The sequence below is a fragment of the Accipiter gentilis genome, chromosome 10 (genome assembly GCF_929443795.1).
Source record: "Accipiter gentilis chromosome 10, bAccGen1.1, whole genome shotgun sequence".
Lineage (NCBI taxonomy): Eukaryota > Metazoa > Chordata > Aves > Accipitriformes > Accipitridae > Astur > Astur gentilis.
The window spans coordinates 32,695,796-32,714,765 of NC_064889.1; the positions used below are offsets into that span (position 1 = coordinate 32,695,796).

The 18,970-nt window shown below is 57.9% G+C and overlaps 2 protein-coding genes across 4 annotated transcripts; both read left to right on the forward strand.

Moving 5' to 3' along the window:
* The first annotated feature begins 1,703 nt into the window (after nt 1-1,703).
* On the forward strand, nt 1,704-6,770 carry TRIM65 (tripartite motif containing 65). Of its 3 annotated transcripts, none has more exons than XR_007507491.1 (7): nt 1,704-2,297; nt 2,800-2,895; nt 2,970-3,203; nt 3,689-3,860; nt 4,190-4,270; nt 5,111-5,465; nt 5,644-5,730. XR_007507491.1 is itself a non-coding variant. In XM_049812402.1 (7 exons), exons 1-7 carry the CDS (start codon nt 1,857-1,859, stop codon nt 6,174-6,176), a joined length of 1,629 nt encoding a protein of 542 aa, XP_049668359.1. In that variant the 5' UTR covers nt 1,713-1,856; the 3' UTR covers nt 6,177-6,770. The 3 variants fall into 3 exon arrangements, 2 of the variants coding, with proteins under 2 accessions (XP_049668359.1, XP_049668360.1); XM_049812402.1 differs by having other exon boundaries at nt 1,713-2,297; nt 5,111-5,182; nt 5,644-6,770; XM_049812403.1 differs by lacking the exon at nt 5,111-5,465 and having other exon boundaries at nt 1,722-2,297; nt 5,644-6,770.
* Nucleotides 6,771-8,296: 1,526 nt separating this feature from the next.
* On the forward strand, nt 8,297-18,551 carry TRIM47 (tripartite motif containing 47). Its single transcript, XM_049812401.1, has 6 exons — nt 8,297-9,015; nt 10,880-10,975; nt 11,540-11,770; nt 12,360-12,555; nt 13,268-13,342; nt 14,585-18,551. The coding sequence occupies exons 1-6, from the start codon at nt 8,305-8,307 to the stop codon at nt 15,208-15,210; spliced, it is 1,935 nt and encodes a 644-aa protein (XP_049668358.1). The 5' UTR covers nt 8,297-8,304; the 3' UTR covers nt 15,211-18,551.
* The last annotated feature ends 419 nt before the right edge of the window (nt 18,552-18,970 follow it).

Genomic DNA, 18,970 nt, shown 5'->3' on the forward strand with positions numbered 1-18,970 from the left:
GACCTGCACAAGGTCAGATCTGTGGAGCTGGGTTCTCCCAGCAGCTACCCAAGCACGTGGACCTCGGTCTCCTTCCCCTCACTCCCGGGGTAGCATGTACCCGATGTGGATAGGTGGAGCAAAAGCAGATCTGCAGAGCTGCCGGGGTTGAGGCAGACTTGCGGTGGTGGCCTGGCACTCTGCTGCTGCTGATCCTGTACCCAAGCTGTGGAGAGACTCTGCTTTCTACTGTGCTCTGCAGGGCTCTTTGTGCATCCCTCGTTGACATCTTTAAACCCCCAAATACCAACGTGCTCTTGCTGTTGCAGCTGCCTGTTCCCAGCTCTGGTTCCTGGTAACCTGAGGTTCCCATCTTCCTCAGGAAATAAGAGCCCCCAGCAAAGAATGAGATTGAAATGCCCCCCTGCTGCTGTTGCTCAGGGCTGTTACCAGCTACGCCTGAGCTCCCTGAACTCTTCTCCTGCCCCAAAGGGTTCTGGGGTCTGGTTTAAGCTGGGGTGAATTAGCTGGTGGGGTGACCACGGTGGGAGTGCAGGTGTCCTGTGGTTCCAGGCAGACACACAGGTCATTTTACACCCCTCTCTGAGCTTTGAATAATTAGTCAGAATTTCCAGATTTGGCCCAAATAAATGTTTTGGAGGCTGAAGATATGCTGGGACATGCAGGGAATTGTGACAGATCCCAAGTCACCTACTGAGTACTGGGGTGGTCTGCAGGGTGGCTTTGAGCCTGCCCGTGATACAGAAACTGCTCTGACCCCCCAGCAGCCCACTGGTGAGCGCCCCAGCTGCAGCACAGACCTCGACCCCACTTAGCCTCGCCTGTGCAGGTGAAAGCAAAGCCGCACATGTGGGGAGGCTGCAGAACCGTTGTAAACCGAGGCCGTCCTGCCAGCATTCAGCTGCCTGGGAGTATGTGCACAAGAGATAGCATGTCTGCGAGGGTAAGGAGATAAGGTTTGGACTGGAAGGTTGGGAGCTTTTTCTCCTTAAGCTGAACTGTATGAAGACAAGGTGAAGGTATGCAGTGCATGGACACCACAATCGCCTCCAGGCAGAAGATTCCACCTGCCACCTGAGCAGGGACTGATTACCCAGGTTTGGAGTACTGGTGTGCACGGGTGTTGCAGGGAACTTAGCAGGAAAAGGAGTGGTGGGTGTGCATGGGGGCATGTACAAACAGCAGGAGCTGTAGTTTAAAATGGAAAGATGCAAGGGCGGAATGTGGCCCTGGCCGGCTGCTGGCATGTGTCACAGCCCTTGTCACTGCGGAGGGAGGTGACATGGCTGTAGCAGCAGTGGGTGCCCCTCTCTGCTGGGTCCCAGGCTCACAGATGCCAGGAGCGCAGTACTGCGCCGTACTGCTGTCTCTTTGCCGGGGAGGACTGCCGTGCTCTGCTTGGGGACCACCCCTGGCAGAGGTGAGGATGCCGTGAAGTTCCCTCAAAGGGCAAAAAAGGAGTGAAATCAAATTGTACATTGTATGTGTGCCTGTGCACAGGCGTTCACAGAAATGCACATTGCTCTGAACCTTGTCAGCCTCTTGCGTGTGTCTCCCTGTGCTGTCACTGCAGCGTTTCATCCTCTCCTGCTGTGCTTTGCAGCTCTCCCTGTCCCAAGGGGGGAGCAGCTCCAACCCTCCCCATCTTCTCCCCAGTGTGTGGCACAGCCGGCATGGCCAAGGACCGAGGGGCACCCACTGGGTGTCACTTTAAGAGCATGCCTGGCTCGGAGCCCTGACCCGCCTCTGGGCTCAGCGTCACCATCTCTTCCTCCTCTGCACAGCTGAGTTTCTATTTCCTCGGCTTCTTTTGCTGGCTTCTTTCTCCCATCACCCCAATCCCTGGCGCAGGCAGGATGGCATCTCCCATCTCGCAGAAGCTGGAGGAGAAGCTGGTGTGCTCCATCTGCCTGGAACTATTCAGGGTGCCCGTGACCTTGCCCTGTGGGCACAACTTCTGCAAGTGCTGCATCAGTGACCACTGGCAAAAGCAAGAGCCTGCTGGGGTTGAGAAGGGCTACACGTGCCCCGATTGCCGCAGGACCTTCGAGCGACGCCCAGAGCTGGAGAAGAATGTCACCCTGTGCAGTGTGGTGGAGGTGGCGCAGGATGGCGAGGCGCGGGTCTCGGGCTCAGAGAGGTGCGAGGTGGCCCGTGGTGAGCTGTGCCCACAGCACGGGCGCCCGCTGGAGCTGTACTGCGAGGATGAGCGGCGGTGCATCTGCTGCGTCTGCACCGTCCGGCAGTGCCACCAGCACCAGCGGGTGCTCTTCGAGGAGGAACGCTCTAAAAAGCAGGTGGGGACGATGGGGGACAGGACTGGGGTGACGAGTGGGGCGAGCAGGGGGAGTTGCAGCAGCTCGGACACGGCATGACATCCACCTCCCGTGTCCCGTGCACTGCTGTGGGGACATGGTGTGCCTCCATGTGCCGAGCTGTGCCCATCCTGAGCTGAACGGGGGGCTGGTACGGGCTCTGGTCAGGGAGATGCCACCAGCACCCGGCTGCTCCCCGAGAAACCAGGAGCTGTCTGGAGCAGCAGAGTGCTGGGTAAATCCAGCAGCACTGGATGAACAGTGCCATATGTGTTTGTGACCCCCCCCTGATCTAGAGGAAACAGCTAAAAAAGGGGTGAAAGACAGCACAGGGTTTCAATTCTCAATGACCCTGGATGCAGCCTCTCCCTTCCCAAACTACCTCCTTCCCTGCGAGCCTTGTCCTGCAGCCCTGAGAGGGCTCTCAGGGGCTGGGTGGGCAGCAGCATGCTGCACCACAGGATGTTGGTGTCTTCCTTTGCAGGCCCTTTTGAAAGAGTCCCTGGAAAAAGCCGAGGAGGAATCGGAGAGGATTGAGCAGGCAATGCAGGAGCTGGATGAGCGAACACGCAGCATCAAGGTAACACCGCTGCTGCCTCCGTGCCGGGCGCAGGGGTGGGAGCGTACTGGCTCTCATGGCTCTTTCCCATCCAGGACTCCTCTGAGGGGCTCAAATCAGTGATTCTGAGCAAATTCACCTACCTGAGGAAAGCCCTGGAGGATTTCCAGTGTTGGACAGTGGCCAGGATTGAGCAAGAGCAGGCGGCGGCACTGGGGCGCGTGGGGGAGGACTGGAGCTTCCTGAAGGACCACCTGGACGTCCTCAACCAGTACAGGGAGAAGGCTCAGCGCCTGCTGGCCTGTCCTGACAACAGGACCTTCCTCCAGGTACCATCCCGGCTCCGTGTCACTCCCCTCACCTGGGTGCTGCTGGCACCTTTCAGTAAGGGCAGAGACATGGCTGACCCCTTCCCCGGGGGGATGCATCCTCAGCCCGGCTCATGGATGTGATGGGGCTGTGGGGAGGAGCTGCTTTTGGAGGGGGTCCCTGAAAAGTTGGGGGGGCGGTGCTGGATCAGAGTGGATGATGCTGACTGCAGGGCCATGGGCAGCATCTCTCACCCCCAAACTGTTCAGCAAGGCTCTTCCACCATCAGCAAAACACAGATTCCTGTGGCATGGCCCCTCTGCTCCCCACAGCCTCACGCTCCCCTGGCGACTGTCCCCTGACCCCATGCACCAGCCGCAGCTAATGGCAGATGTTTTGGGGATGCCCCCATCACACACTGGGGAGATGCAGCATGTGCGGATGGGATTTGGAGCTGCCGATCCTCCCCAGGCCAGTGCGTGGTTGTCTGTGTGTCTGTCTGCAGGAGTTCCCTCTGCTCCCATCTCCAGAGAGCCCAGAGGCACTGGTCCCCATGGAGTTTGATGTGGCCACCATGGTCAAGCCCCTTGTTGAGATCCTCACTAACATCTCCAGGCTCCTGCTGGAGGACCTGCCCAGCTCTGTGGCCCCAAAAGCCCCAGATCCCGTTGACCAAGGTAACCTTCTTCTCACAGGGCCACCCCAAAGGGCTCCAAGTCATCCTGAACCACAGCCTGGCCCGTGTCACCATGCTGGAGACGCAGCTGCCAGGCACAGGGGGTTGAGATGGGGTCACGCATCTATGGTTCAGCAGATGGGTATCAATGGGATGGAATGAGCTGGGTGGCTACCCTGTGGCCCCTCCTTGGTGGCAATGCCAAGCCACGGTGACACGTGTCCGCTCCCAGGCTTAGATACAATGGACTTCCTCCTTCTCCCATCAAAACCAGGAAGGAACAAGTTTTTGGGTGGCATCACTCAAAATACCTGTCCCCATCCTCCACAGGACCGGTGCATCCCCAGGAACCGGCGGTGAAGGTGGTGGCTCCTCTCCCCGAGTGCCAGCTCCGAGCTGAGCTTCTGAAGGGTGAGGAGCATGTGGGGGTCTGGCAGGACAGCACCCCGCTGGGGTCCCCAGCAGGCAGAGATTTCACTGGGCCGGGCTCTTCCCTGGGAGGAGGGTGGTTGTGGCTGCAGGGACAGGGACTCCTTCTGTGGCTCTCCCAATCCCTCTCCCCAGATGCAGAGAAGGGTGGTGCGGGGCCAGGGCACATGGGCTGGGGGACACTGTATGGCCAGGAAAGGGCTCATTAGGGGGATTAGCGGCACCAGGGAACACTTTCCTGTGGAAACTGGGGTTGTTGGTGCCCAGCACTGGATCAGTTGCTGCCTCGGATCTTGTCCTGTCTCCTTCCCTCCTTTTCACCCACCTTGGGCGTCTTGCCTGGGCAGGAGCAACATGCCTGTTCCTGACAACCCATATTGAGACGCAGCGCTCTCCCGCAGGCAGGCAATGTCAGCAGCTGGCAAGCGAGCACTCACAGGGAGGTGTGGTGGGCTGCCCCAGCTGCCCTGCATGGCACAGCACCAGTCCAGACCCCTGCCTGCAGACCCCTGCCTGCAGACCCCTGCCTGCAGTCATTGCTCTCTACCCAGGGATATGTGCCCAGCGCTCCCAGCCACAGTCCTTCTTGTCCCCTTCCCTCCCTGGGGCCATCCCACTCCCATTCCTTTGGGATTTCCTCAGTGCTCCTTTTCCCATCTCCTCCCTGATAGGAAGAGGGTTGGATAATGTTTAGGGTATGTTGGTCATGTCACTTTTGCCAGGGAGGCAATCGATGCCTATGGGACCTGTAAGGATTCCTTTCATTAGGTCCCACAAAGCATTCTCAGGGTTATTAATAGGAAAACAAAATGTTATTTATAGGCAGCAGGCATGAGCCTAGCATAGCTGGCCAGGCCGGGTTGTTGTGGGAGGAAGGTGAGGTGCTGGTGGCTGGTGAGTACCCGCAGCAGGGGGAGTTATCGCAGCCCGTGCAGAGGAGAGTAGCTTCTCGCAATATCATATTTGCTCACTTAATGCCCGGTTTTCTCCCTCTCTCCCCACCCACGCTCATATTCTTTGCTCTTAAAACCAAGCACATCTCTTCCAAAATGACGGAGCCACCGCTGCTTGCTGGCTGTGAGCTGGGCTGTGCAAGGACTGCGTGAAGTGTCGTGTCTTGGAGCCTCACCAGCTATTTCTGGGCTGCTTCCCTTCCTTCTAGCAGGCGGGTGGGCAGGTATTGCATCTCACCCGACTCCCCTTCTACTCCAAGCATGCTGTAACTTGTTCCCTTCTATTTTGGGAGCCAGCGCTATGCAGTTTAAACCACATCACTATTGAGGGGGGGGTTCACACCACGGGCGTAAAGGTCTGATGAAGCATTTCAGCCCCATCCATGCCGTTACTCTCCCCAGACCACCGCAACCTGACCTTCGATCCCAAGACGGCCAACAAGTACCTGGAGCTGTCAAAAGGTAACCAGAAAGCCAAGCACAGCCCCGGCGCCGTCTGCGGGCAGCAGGAGCAGGGATCTCGCTTCAAGCCCTGGCAGGTTCTGTGCACGCAGGGCTACAGCCATGGCCACCACTACTGGGAGGTGAAGATCTCCAGCCACTCCGTCATCCTGGGGGTGACCTACCACGGTCTCCCCCGAGAGCAGCAGCAAGGTCACAAGTTCAATATCGGGCTGGACGGGGGCTCGTGGGGGCTGCAGGTGCGGGAGGATTGCTACCTGGCCTGGCACAAGGGCCGGGCGGAGAAAATTCAGGAGCAGCTGTATAAGAACCTGGGGGTCAGCCTGGATTACAGCAAGGGGGTCCTCTCCTTCTACGGCCTCGGGGAGAGGATGCAGCTCATCTACTCCTTCCACAATGTCTTTACTCAGCCCCTCTATCCTGTCTTTTGGCTGTGCGAGGGGCGAGCGGTGACGCTGGGCCAGAGGGACTAAGATGGAGTTGCCGTGCTGCACCGTTAGCTGGGCTGGCAAGCCCCAGGCTGGTGCCGTAGCTGAGCCACAGCCAGCGGCTGTCATGGTGCGAGTGCCACCCCAATGCCGAGGTAGGAGTAAGGCGCGGTGTTTTAATGAGAGCTGATGAGGACAGACGTGCAAATTAACCCACTCTAATTTGCATATACAAATATCACTCTGGGGACAAAAGTTAGGGTAGGGAAAGGACGCAGGGCTAAGGGCTGTGCCCTCACGGTGGGGATGAAGCCCCCAGTCACTGTGCATGGGGGCACGTGTGGGTGCCTGTCGCTGCAGATGAGGCAAGGGTGGGGGATAGGGAGGGTGCAAGAATGAGGTTTTTCCTCTTTCTCCCATCCTGGCCTGGGGGAGATTTGGGGAGAGGAGTACTCTGGAGGGGGTTGCTGCAGCCACAGAGTGCTGTGGAGCAATGCGGTGGGGGCCCTGTGCTCCCCCAGCCCCACATGCAGGCAGGTCCTGCTCCCCCTCCCTGCCCCCTCTTGCTGCTCTCGGATGTAGCAGAGCTACTTTTTGGGGTGTTGCGCTGCAGTTGCTCTTTGTACAAAGCTGCTTTGCCCAATAAATCTCTGTTTTCCTACCGTTTTGACCTCAGTGCTGGTGGGAGCCGAGGGGACCAAGCAGCACTGGGAGGGGGTGAGTTGTGTGCTCCTGCTTCCGCACCCATCCTTGCAGGGTCCCATCCTGCCCCTCCACATCCTCGGGGGGCCAGCAGCAGGGACCAGCCTCGTGTAGTGACCAGCTGGCGGCAGAACTAGAAGGTGCTTTATTTATAGTAGCACTGCGATAAGGAAACCTGGTTTCCTACAGCTCTGCCTCAAGGTTGATCTGGCACAGAAGAAAATCCAAAGCTTTGATTGAAGCTTTTCCAAGGGCGAGGCCTCAGGTCCGGCATCTCCCCCCACTCCCACGGGGATGCTGGTGAGGACTAATGGGGTGAAACTGGGCACTGGCTTCAAAGGTGCTGGGGAGGTGCAGGCGTACACATGGGGAATGAATCACATCAGCTTGTTCCCTTTGGGGAAAAAAGGCTTAAAAGAATCAATCCACTTCTTCAAGGACAGATGCGATTTGTCCTGCCATGCTTCCTCCTTCACTCCACACCTCCCTGCTCCTCCCAGTCCCATCCTTGGGTAGGAACTTGGGCCGGCATGGATGAAAAATCGTCTGTGTACCTTGCACAGGAGGTGTCCAGAGATCCCATGTTTACCAGGCAGCTCCCCATACAGAAAGTGCTTTGGTGTCTCCCCATCCCTGCCTGGTGCCTGCCAGCTACTGCTGGCCCTGGAGCAAGAGGGGAGAGGGGCTGAGCCAGGACCCGGGCACTGCAGTCCTTCTTGGGTATGGGAAGGGCTGATATGGGTCCATGGGCACAAAGGCTGGCAGGAAACCATCTGCACCTCTGTACTGGGGGCGGGGGGGGAGCTCAGGACCCTCCATGTGGCCCCAGGGTGAGGAGCAGCTCTTAGCGGGCAGTGGGGTGGCAACAGGTTCTGGGGCAGCAGATCCTGGGGAGTGGGGGATGCTCACGAGAGGCAGCAAACCCCCGGGAAGGGGATCGGAACGGGCTGGCAACAGCTTCCCTGGACCGGAGGTTTGGGGGGTGTGCAGCAGCTACCCCGGGGGTAGCAGCACCGCGGGGAGGGTCCGGATCCCAGCGGGGTCGATCCTTTAGGAGGTCGTAGACCCTGGGTGGGAAAACAGGACATCCTCAGCAGGGTGGCATCCCCCCCGGGAGTGGGGGCAGCTCTCCCCGAAGGCAGCAGATGCCGGCAAGAGGGGACCTGATGTCCTGCGGGGGGGGGGGGGGGGGGGGGAGCAGATCCCCGGGAGTAAGACACACACCCACACCCCCCAGGGGACGGGTGATGGAGACCGGGTTTGGGGGGGGGGGGGGGTGTCAGGTCCCCCGGGAGGCAGCAGACCCCCCAGCAACGGCGGGGAGCGGAGCCCCGGCGCGGCGGCGGCGGCGGCAGCAGCAGCTCCGGGCGCGGGGAGGCGGAGCGGGCGGGCGGGGCGCGGCGGCCGCCCGCCTCCCGCCGGGGCTGGGGCCGGGGCCGGGGCCGGGGCCGGCTGATCGGGGCGTTCAGGGATGGAGACCGCGCCCGGGAGAGCCCCGCCGTCCTCCGCCGAGGCGTTGCGGTTGGCGCTGGCGGCTCCGGGGTTGCCCGACGGCCCCTTCGGTTGCCCCATCTGCCTCGACCTCCTGAAGGACCCGGTGACGGTACCGTGCGGGCACAACTTCTGCCAGGGCTGCCTGGGGGCGCTCCGTCAACGGCCGGGCCCCCCCGACGGCAGCGGCGGGGCGGGCGGGGCTGCCCGCTGCCCGCTCTGCCAGGAGCCCGTCCCCGCAGCCTTACGGCTCCGCAAGAACCGCGCCCTCTGCGAGGTGTTACCGCTGCTGGCGGCCGCCGCCGCCGCTTCGTCCCCCCCGTCCCCAGCCGCCGGGTCCCCGATGGCCCCGGGAGCCGAGGAAGAGGATGCGGCGGGGGAGGAAGGGACGGCCGTGCTGTGCGACGTGTGCCCGGCGGGGTCGCGGGTGGCGGCGGCGCGATCGTGCCTGGTTTGCTTGGCCTCTTTCTGCGGAGCCCACCTGGAGCCCCACCGCCGAGCCCCCGCTTTCCGTGCCCACCGCCTGGTAGCCCCGCTGCGGCGGCTGGAGGAGGGTCTCTGCCCCCGCCACCTCCAGCCCCTCGACGGCTTCTGCCGCGCCGAGCAAACCTGCGTCTGCGCCCGCTGCCGCGCCCACGAGCATCGCGCCCACGACGTGGTGCCCCTCGAGCGGGAGCGCGAGCATAAGGAGGTGCGTGGGCTGGGGTGGGGGTCCCCGCGGGGATGGAGCCGGCAGGGGCTGTGCCGGGCGGGCTGGGTGGGGAGGGTGCTGCACCCGTGTCCCCACGCAGGACCTAAGCCTGCCACGGGGGCGTCTGTATGGGGTGCAGTGCTGGCGGGGCGTCTGGGGTGGGGTGGGAGGGGTGCGTGCTGCGCCCGGGTCCCCACGGGGGACCTAATCCCCGCGTGGGGGGCGTGCAGGTGTGGCACTGGTGGGACTCCGGCGGGGGTGCTGCAGCCCTGTCCCCCACGGGGGATCCCGCCCCGGCGCAGAGGGACGGGGTGCTGTGCCATCAGGGGACCCTGCGGGGTGAGGACAGGATGGGCAGCCTGGTACAGGCATTAGGGGCAGGCCCACTGCCAGCTAGCCCGTGGGGTTTGGTCCCGCTGTGGGGCCGAACTTCGCGGTCCCCGTGGGTGTAGGGCTAGGGGCGAGGGCGCCTGGGACACCCTGCAGTGGCCGCCCCCGCGGTCACGGGGCACCCGTCTTCTCCGTCTTGTTCCCACAGCTTCGTCAAGGCGGTTTTTCTCCGTGCGCTGGCAGCCTGCCCAGCCGCTGCTCCCGCTCCACCAGCCCTTTGTGTCCTGGCGTTTTGGCAGCGGGGGTTTTTCCGTCACTCCCATTCCCAGATGCGGCTGAGTCACCTCCCAAATTCGCACCCACCAGCCTCCCCAGGAGCCGGAGCTCCGAGCCTGGCACAGTGCTGCCTTCCTGGGCACTGCTGCCTTGAGTGTGTGGGGCCTCTGCGGGGCTGCAGGCAGATGGGAGCCTGCGAGGCTCGTGGTGTGGTGGCATCCCTGTGCTGGCATGGAGCATTTGGGGACCTTGCGGGAGTTTGCTTTTTCCCGGGGAGAGCCCAGGGGCTGCAGATGGGCTGGCGAGGAGCACAGCGGCAGCCCCAAGCCAGCTCCCACTCCATCATAGGCTCTTGGAGCTGCAGGAAAACCCTTTTGCCGGCATTATTAGTCATCAGGTACCTTAAAATAGAAAGCGCCTGTGATCCCAGCCCTGAGGAGCTGCCGGGCCTCAGCAGGCGCTGCTTTATGTTGCCTGTACAGCCTCTGCGGCCACTCTCTCCCCCTGCCCTCATGGCGCGGGGTGAGAAGGATGGATGGGGAAAGCATCTGTCCCCTCCCTCACCGGGCATGAGCGCCGCAGGGAGCTGGGGCTGAGCATCGAGGTGGGGAGCTGCCCCAGTTGGGGAGTGCAATGCTCTCCTGGCTCCCGAGGGACCCGTCCTCGTGATGGGCAATGGCTGGCGCTAACAATAGCACGTCAGGAAACGCCACGTTCGGACGGTGCTTCCTTTGCAGCCACGCAGCACCCCGTGCTCCTGAGCTGGTTTGCTTTGCTCCTAACGAGAAATGTCCGGGGGACTCAGCGCTATGTTTCTGAGTGCTCCGGGTCTGCCTTTCAGCTTCCACACCAGTCCCAGGTAGATTTTTCCCAGCTTTGGGACGCACACGAAGAGCACGCGGCTTAGCTGCGCTTGCTGCAATTGCTGCCTGATGGTTTTGCTTTCGAATTCCTATTTTGTTTGGTTTCCGCTGGGACTGGGATGGGGAGCGTGGAGATAGGCACGACCCTTTGCAGCCTGTCTGCTCCTTTAGTTTTCCATCTGACTGAGAAAGGATGTTTGCAGGATGGATGTTGCAAGGGAGGAAAACAGGAAAACAACTTGCGTTTCCCCTTGCACCCTTCACCCGAAGCCTGATAGCAAGGTCATGGTCAGCGAGGGGGCTGCGGGTTGAACTTAGGGAGAGGCTGGGTCCCCTGCGCCTCCCTGCCACCAGGATCAGGGGCAGAGCTCAGCGTTTGTCCTTCGTGTCCGCAGGCCCAACAAGCCAAATTCCTCAGCGATGTGGAGAATGAGCTGGAGGAGCTGGCAGTCACCATTGCGCAGGCCAAGAAGATGGTGGAGCTCATTAAGGTGACTCTGCGGTGGCTTCGCTCCGTTAGCGCAGCTCTGCTTGGCCAGGGAGTGGAGGTGAAGGGGCCGTGAGCTTTTGGGATGTGTGGTCTCTACAGGTGGTGCTCACAGGGGAGCAAGCTCTCCGTAAAATGATGGTGGCCATGGCAAGGATCCCTGAGGATTCTTGCTCCTCATCTCTGCTAACCCTCACGGTATCTCTGGTTGCTTTCGTTTGCAACCTGAAAGGAGGAACAGGGCAAGGACTATGCCAGGGCATCTGCTGGTTCCTGCACCTTCTCTCCCCAGGCTCACGGGGGTTTTGGTCCCCTTTGGTCCTTGTGCAAACACATCACTTCACTGTCTGGGGACATGAGACGTGGTAGAGCAGTAAGCAGCCGTGTCCAGCCAGATCCCTTGACACTTGGGTTGTAAAATGCTCTGAGCTCTTGGGTGAAAGGGGTTACAGGGTGTCAGGGGGACCCTGCAGAGCTGAGAACTGGGTGCTGGGCAGGGGACAAGGGTGCTCTCCCGCACCATCGCCTGCGGGAGGTGACCCCGACCCCTCTCTCTCTCTGCGCTCAGGGCGCTGCCATGAAGGAGAGGGAAAGAGTCGAGAAGCTCTTTGCAGAAGCCTCTGAGGTCCTGGCGACCTTCCAGAAGGAGGTGGCCGGTTTCATCGAGGATGGGGAGCGCTCCATGCTGGGGGAGGCTGAGGCCGATCTCCGCTGGAAGGAGGAGAGACGAGCCAAGCTGGCCCAGTGCAAGCAAAACCTGGAGAACGTCCCCAGCACCGACACCATCTACTTCCTCCAGGTGCCTGGGCGGGATGGGGCGAGGAGAAGGAGCTGATAACATTGTCTTTTGGGGGTTTTGTCCCATTTCACATGGAGCTGGCTGCCAGGAGCCCTGGGATGTGAAGGCTACAGAGTCTCACTCCTGTTGGCACAGGTCTCCCCTCCCCACTCCTGGGGGGGACTGGGCGGCCAAGACTTTGTCCTCCATCACCCCCACCTCTACCCTGGCCATGACTTGGGAGAAGCTGTTGTGTTGCCCAGGCTGGGTACCTTGGTGTGGGGGGCAGAGAGCGAGAGGTTGGGGTGCCCCACTGCCCTCATCCAGCATCCCACCCTCCCCGGCAGCCCAGTGAAAGGAGACCTTTTTTGGGGGCGATGCTGCTCCATGCGAGGTGGGCATGGTCTGGGTCCAGGTTTGAAAAGAGGCAAAGACAAGGCGCCAGGAACGCGTGGCCAGGAAAGCGCTCTCCTCCCTTATGCAAGGCCGTCCTTGGGCCAAGTCCTGCGAGCTGCCAGTTCCCAAATCCTCCGGGGCAGGGTGGGGTTGCGGAACAAGAGACAACTTTGGCTTGTTTGAAACCTCCTGAAACTCTGTCTTTTTGGCTCAGGAATTTCAGGCCTTAAAAGTAGCCATGGAAGAAAACCTCTCCCCGGCCCTGAGCTTCCAGAACGAGCTGAACTTCACCAAATGTACCCAAGCCGTGGGCGCTGTGAAGGATGTGCTGTCCGCTGCCTGCAAAAACCAGTGGGACCACTTGCAGGGGAAAGGAATTGATGGGCTGAGTTTCCAGGAGATGGAAGAAGGTTTGTGTTCACCCAGCCCCTCTGCCCGCAGGTCATCCCGTCACCCTCCATCCTCCCCGCGTAGGTGGGAAATGCCTGCAGCCTCGATGGCTCCTGCGAGTGCTGGCCCCACTCCCTTCAGCCTTGGAAGCTGCCCGGCACGGTTGCACTGCATGTTGCACAATCCCTGTCTGGGCTTACGCCTCGTCTTTGAGGTTTTATGAATTTTTCCACGGAGACCGGAGACTGGAGAGGCAATAAACAGCCTGGGAGTTAGGCAGGGCCCTGTGGGAGGGGGCAAGTGGCCAAAGTGGCCTCCTGTGAAAGGGAACTCTTTCTTCCCAGGATAGATGATCCTCTTCATTGGGCAGGCTGTGGTCTTCCAAATCTGCCAGGGTTAGAAAACCACCGCAGCAGCTTTCTCCCGCGCTCTCTCATTTAGCCTGAGCTCTCTCCTCTCTCTCATTTTCTTGGATGCCCGTGGGAATTGCAGCCGGTTCCTTGCCCCCCCCGCCCATCTCCCTGGGGTGGCAAAGGTGGCATTTGTCCTTTCCCATGTCCGAGCTGGCAGGAATGTGCAGGGGGAGCTGGAAATGCTGGCTGGGGGCTCGGAGGCCACAGCAGCTGGGTACCATCAGGCTGTCGGCCAGGGGGGGCGATGCTGCAGTAACACCCTTGTTTGTGGCATCGTTTTCTTTGCTGATGACAAACCCTTCTGTCCCTGTCTCTGCAGCATTGGCTGAGTCCCGATTTCCAGACAAGTCAAACAATTCCGCCTGCCTGGAGAGCCGTGATTACTTCCTGAAATGTAAGCGAGGGACTTCTGCTTTGACAGTTGTTGCTAAGGTCCATCTTCCCTTTCCTCTCTCCCGGGCAGCCGGCTCCTTCCCGCATGCCCGGCTGGCACTGGTCCCGAGCCGATGGCTGGCAGGAGCACTGCCGCCATCGGAGGAAATATTGCTCAGCTAACAAGGAAGCCCCCTTGCTTTCCTGACAACAATCATAATCTGTTTTGGTGATATTTTTTTTCCCTTGTCTGTGGTTCTGTTAGGCCAGCTGCCAGGGAGCCTGCTGCTGTACCGTGTAATTTTGCTGCTTTCCAGCCCTTGACAAATTGGATCCCCTGTTAGATCAGAGTTTGTGCATCAGCCTTGTTTGCTGCAGAGCAGCAGTCTGATGAGGGTCAGCTTCAGCAGCAGCAAGCAGAGGGATAATTCAGTGGCTGAGCAGAGACAGTGGGGCAAAAGGGGCTGAGGCTGGGGGGTGCAGAGCTGGGCTTGGGCTCTAACACTCCACATGTCCCCTCTCGGCCTTACAGGGGATGTGGGGTCACCTACTGAGATGTCCACAGGGGACAAGATCTGCCTTGGTGGCACTGATGCACCCTGCTGGGAGCTGGGCAGCAAAGCATGGGCTCAAGCGAGGTGTGCTGTGCTGCTGCTGTAGGATTTGGACACGCCATGGGTTCAGACCTGCAACGCAATTGGCAGCGATGCATGTCCAGGGCTGTTCCCGCTGGACATGCCCTCTGTTTGGGATCCAGCGGCAGTTTTCACGTGGCCCCACATGTTGGGGGCTGCCTCTGCTCCCGTGGGAGCCATAGGGCAGCAAGAGCCGACCGCAAGGAGCAGTTGGTTTGTAGCCATGATGTGCCTGGCTGTTCTCCTGTCTTCTTGGGGTCCCTCCCTGCTGTGTTTGTCTGTGGTTGCCTGAAACCTGCTTTTATATGGGATGTTCCTACTACCACTCTACCTACATTCTCCAATGTCTGATATCATGGTTGGAGCTCATTGAGCAGTTCCTCTGCTCTCTCCTTTGCCCAGTTACCTGTATTCATCCTGCTTATGGGAGTGTCATCTCTTTCAGCTCCTTATCCTCATCGGCTGAAATTGGCCATGGGATTTAAAAGCATGGGGACAGAGTGATGGTGGAAGTCAGAAAGGATCGTGCTCATCACCGAAGGCTGGAGCAGGGGATCAGAGCGGGGAGGGCTGGGGGGATTTCCTCCTGTTTCCCTCCTCATCTTCATGTCCTTTCTTGCCCCACACAGTTGCCTTCATCATTGACCTGGACAGCGACACGGCTGACAAGTTCATCCAGCTGTTCGGCACCAAAGGGGCCAAGCGGGTGCTGTGCCCCATTCCCTACCCGGAGAGCCCGACCCGGTTCATCAACTGCGAGCAGGTGCTGGGCGTGAACCTCATGAACCGGGGCAACTACTACTGGGAGGTGGAGCTCATCGATGGCTGGGTCAGCATCGGTGTCATCGCTGAGGACTTTGACCCCCGGGAGTCCTACAATCGCGGCCGGCTGGGGCGGAACGAGAAGTCCTGCTGCCTGCAGTGGAACGGACAGAACTACGTGGCCTGGTTTGGTGGCTTTGAGTCTGTCATCCAACAGCCATTTTTCCACACAATCGGGGTCTTCCTGGAGTATTCGGAGAAGGCCCTGACCTTCTATGGAGTCAAGGACTCCAAGATGACCTGCCTGCAGCAGCTCAAGGTCTCCCATTTTGCCAAGGGTCAGTTCGACCCGTTCCAGAACAAGATCAACCACCAATTCGCCTCTCTTTTCTTGTGCAAGCTGAAACCAGCCTTCTTCCTGGAAAGCGTCGATGCCCACCTGCAGATTGGGCCACTGAAGAAAGATTGCGTTTCGGTGCTAAAGCGTAGGTAACTGCCCGGAGAGCGGGAACACGGGAAGACCCAGAAAAGTCTCTTCTGCGGTGTATTGCCGCCGTCACGGCTTCTCTTTGGTAGCGTTATATTTCTCTGTGGCAGCCCTCCCTCCTCGCTCTGTGCTGTTTGTGACCCAGGGATGGATGAAGCCGTCTGGCGGGCAGAGCCGCGGGCTGGGAGCCAGGAGGTAGCTGGATCCGAGTGCTGGCTCTGCCGCTGGGCTGCTGAGCGAACTTGGGTGAGTCTCTGTGCTGTTCCCTGCCCCTCGGTTTCCCTTTCTGGACATCAGGGACTGCAACACAGCCTTTCTTGGTAAAATGCATTGCTCAGGAGAAGTGCCATGTAAATTTGCATCTGTATCTTGGCCAGCTGCCGGGCTGCCTGGTCCCTCTCCTTAATATCTGCTCACACTGCCCTGGCATCTTGCACTGATGCTCTGCTTTGTGCCTTATCTTGGTCTCTGTGTCGCTGCTGCTTTTTTAAGCGCTGGCTCATCGACACCTTCTGCATGCTCCTTATGAAGTGCCTTCGAAGTAGCAAGCCCAGCACGGACTGGGGGAACCCCCAGAGCAGATGCAGTCGCTTCCCTGGTGCCCAGATCACCGTAGTGCCTTGGTGTGGGTGAGCAGGGTGCTCCAGGGTGGCTGTGATGCGGAGGAGCCTGGCTCGGTGCAGGGGCGATGCTGCGGTGACACAGTACCTGTCATTGCAGGGCTGACCACCCATTAGTACTGCAAATATGAAATGAGGATCTTTGCCCTCCCTTGCGCTGCGGCCGGTAGATATTTTGAATGCTGCTCTGTGGCCAGGTTCATTTGGGAAAAGCCATGGTCCCGCATGTGTTGGAGCCCCATGGCCATGGGGCTGTTCCCCATCACAGCCAAAAATCCCAGCTGGGAAAGGGGAGAAACCTCCTGCCGAGAAGCAGCGGCACCATTCCTGCCTTGAGATGGTGAAGCGAGCAGCACAGAACAGTTTCGAGGATGTGCTTTTAGAAAACACGTTCTTTGGGAACTGCTTATCAAAGCTTTACAGCCAAATTCTGCCCCCCGCATTTTAGATGACCCTACAATTTTAGGGGATTTTAATACTGTTAAATTCCCAACTCTTACAGTACCCTGGGCACACTTGAGCTGTAAATATACCCCTTAGCTTAGTGAGTTTTTTAAGTGACAAAGAGGTGCTGCGAGCATGTCCCAGAGGCAAATGGTCTGTTTTAGGCACAGCTGTGAAAGCATTGATAAAAAGTGCAGCATCAGTCAGTTATTAAATGACTCTTTAGACTCTGGCAATAAGTAACAATTAACAAAAAATACTCTCAAGCAAGTGTCCTCGCCGGGAAAGGTGGAAACTTGAGGCCGAGAGCCCAAAATGCCAGTTCACGTGTCCTAAGGGAGCTTTTCCAGAAGAAAAATACAGAAATACCGCCTGTAAGGGTGGCACAGTGCAGCCCCTGTCTCAGCACAGTGTGCCTTTCCACAAGTTTATTTTTTCTGGGATTAGTTTGCTACCTACCTCCCGAAGCTTGCTTTACGGAATCATGGTGCTGTGTAATATATACCTAGAAAGAAAATATATTGGGTCAGGTTCTTCACTGGCGTGAGTGAGTCAGTGATGACGCATCAACGGTCAACAGGGATGGAAAATGGCCCATTTAGCTAAATATATTAAATATATATATAGTCCCTAAAGGATAAGCTAGAAATCATAGTAGTATATTCAAGGGGAGCCAAGGGAAAATAGTGAGCGTGAATAAAAAGGCAGCCACAAAGCTGAGGTGTTTAAAGTTAAAGCCACATTTACATAAACACCAAGGCTTAAAGAGCTCCTTTACTGTAACTTGTTTGCCAGCGCTGTCAGTTCCTGCCGGCGCGGGAAGAGGTGCCCATCCACAGCAAACGGTCGCTGCTGTGGGCTCTCATTTGAGGGGCTGAAGGGTCCGAATGCAGCTCCCCCTCCCCAGGGCAGGGCTGGTGAGTTGGTGTGGGAGGGGGACCGCTGGGATGTGTCTGCAAATCCCTTCTCTTCCTCCTCCTCCGCATGTGGTGACTCCTAAAATGCTGCAGGCGGTGGGAAAAGGAGAGGTAGGGCTTCCAGAGTGAAATCTTCGGATGAAATCTTGGCCTCTCCCGGCCAGCGGGAATGCTGCCTGGAGCTCTGTCCAGATGGGAGTTCACTCCCCGTGTCCTGAGCTCCTACCTCAAAACCGTTTTGTTTGGCTCGTGCCAGTCACTCTCCTGCAAAACTCGGCCTTTGCACAAGATGTCAGCGGTGACATAGCGCAGGCGTTGCTGCTGTTTTGCTAACACTGGAGAGGACCTGGTATCAGAAATGCCTTACCAGATAAGAAAGGTAGAGACGTGCAACAGTCCGTGCATGGTCACGTCCCGAGAGGAAGAGGAAGGTAACCTTGATCTCTGCGGCACGCCTGCAGGAAGAATTCTCACATGCAGGCTCCCATCCCGGCTCTATCTGCGACCTAAATCTCATTTATTCAGGCAAAACTCCCACCGTTCACAGCAAGGAGTTTTGCCAGAGTAAATACAGCCATTCTGGGCCTTTGCCCCATTTCATTTTGCTGTAGGCGGATTGATTGCTCTATGGGGAAACCCATGCTCAATCCACGCATCCCACCCTTCTCCGTATTGCCCAATGCACAGACACAAGTCTCTGAACTCCTTCAGGGTTTGGGATGGTTCGGAGGGATCCTGTCTTTCCCTTTCCATCCTGTAACCACATGGGAGCAGCTCACGAGGACATGTCTGGTGTCCAGGCTTTGCTTCTAGTTGTGCCACAGCTTTTGCTTAATCCACCTCTGCCCCGAGAGCTGGGATGCTGATACACAGCTTTGTGGTGGGTTTTGAGGGCTCCTGTGGATGCGATGCAGTTGGGAAGTGCTACCCAACCTTCTCCTTCCTGCTGCTTACTTTTATCCTGATTGGAATCTCTGTAAATCCTTATGGTTTAGGGCATAAAGCAAATTCTGACTGATTTAAGATGGGAGCAATCCCTCCGAGGTGTTGGACCAGAGCTTGCTCTGTGTTGCCAATAATTTGGGGTGTAAACTGGAATGATTAGGAAATGTGCGCTATGCTAGCTCTGGATTGCTGATTTTGCTGCCAACGAAGGGCTAAATGTGGCGTGTGATGAGTTTAGATGGATAGATAGCACTTGGCAATTTAAACATCCTTTCCGTGTTCCCTTGAGTTATTTCTGCTGTCACAGAGTGTTCCTCTTTTTAATTAGGATTTTTTAAATATAGTTACAGTAGAGTATTTTACAGTGTGTGAAAAAACTGTAACAGAATAATATAATGATGTTAGAGACTATGATTTGCCATTAAATATTATACAGACATCGCTCTGGGTTGTCTTTCCTTTAAATACCAAACTGTTAGAGTTGTCCCATTATCTCATGTTTACTTTTCTGTGTCCTGTACATCTGGCATAAAATAACACAGATTTTATTTTCCAAGTGTGTCTAAGGGAATTGTGCCAAATACACATTTTTTATTGCTCGACTGTAAAAGGAGCGGAAGAATCCTAAAATCCAATAACAATATTGTCAGTCCTGGGCAATTCAAAACAATGAATTGTCTCAGTTCTCTCTTCTACCTCTGTCCTCAGCTTAGAAATAACAAAGATGAATAGATTAGGCACTTTTTCCTTAGTGTTTTCAGGTTTTAGAGTATAAATTTCCAAAGTTTTCTATGTGACGAGGAGGTCTAGAGCTTCCCATGCATGCCAGCACTTCCACCG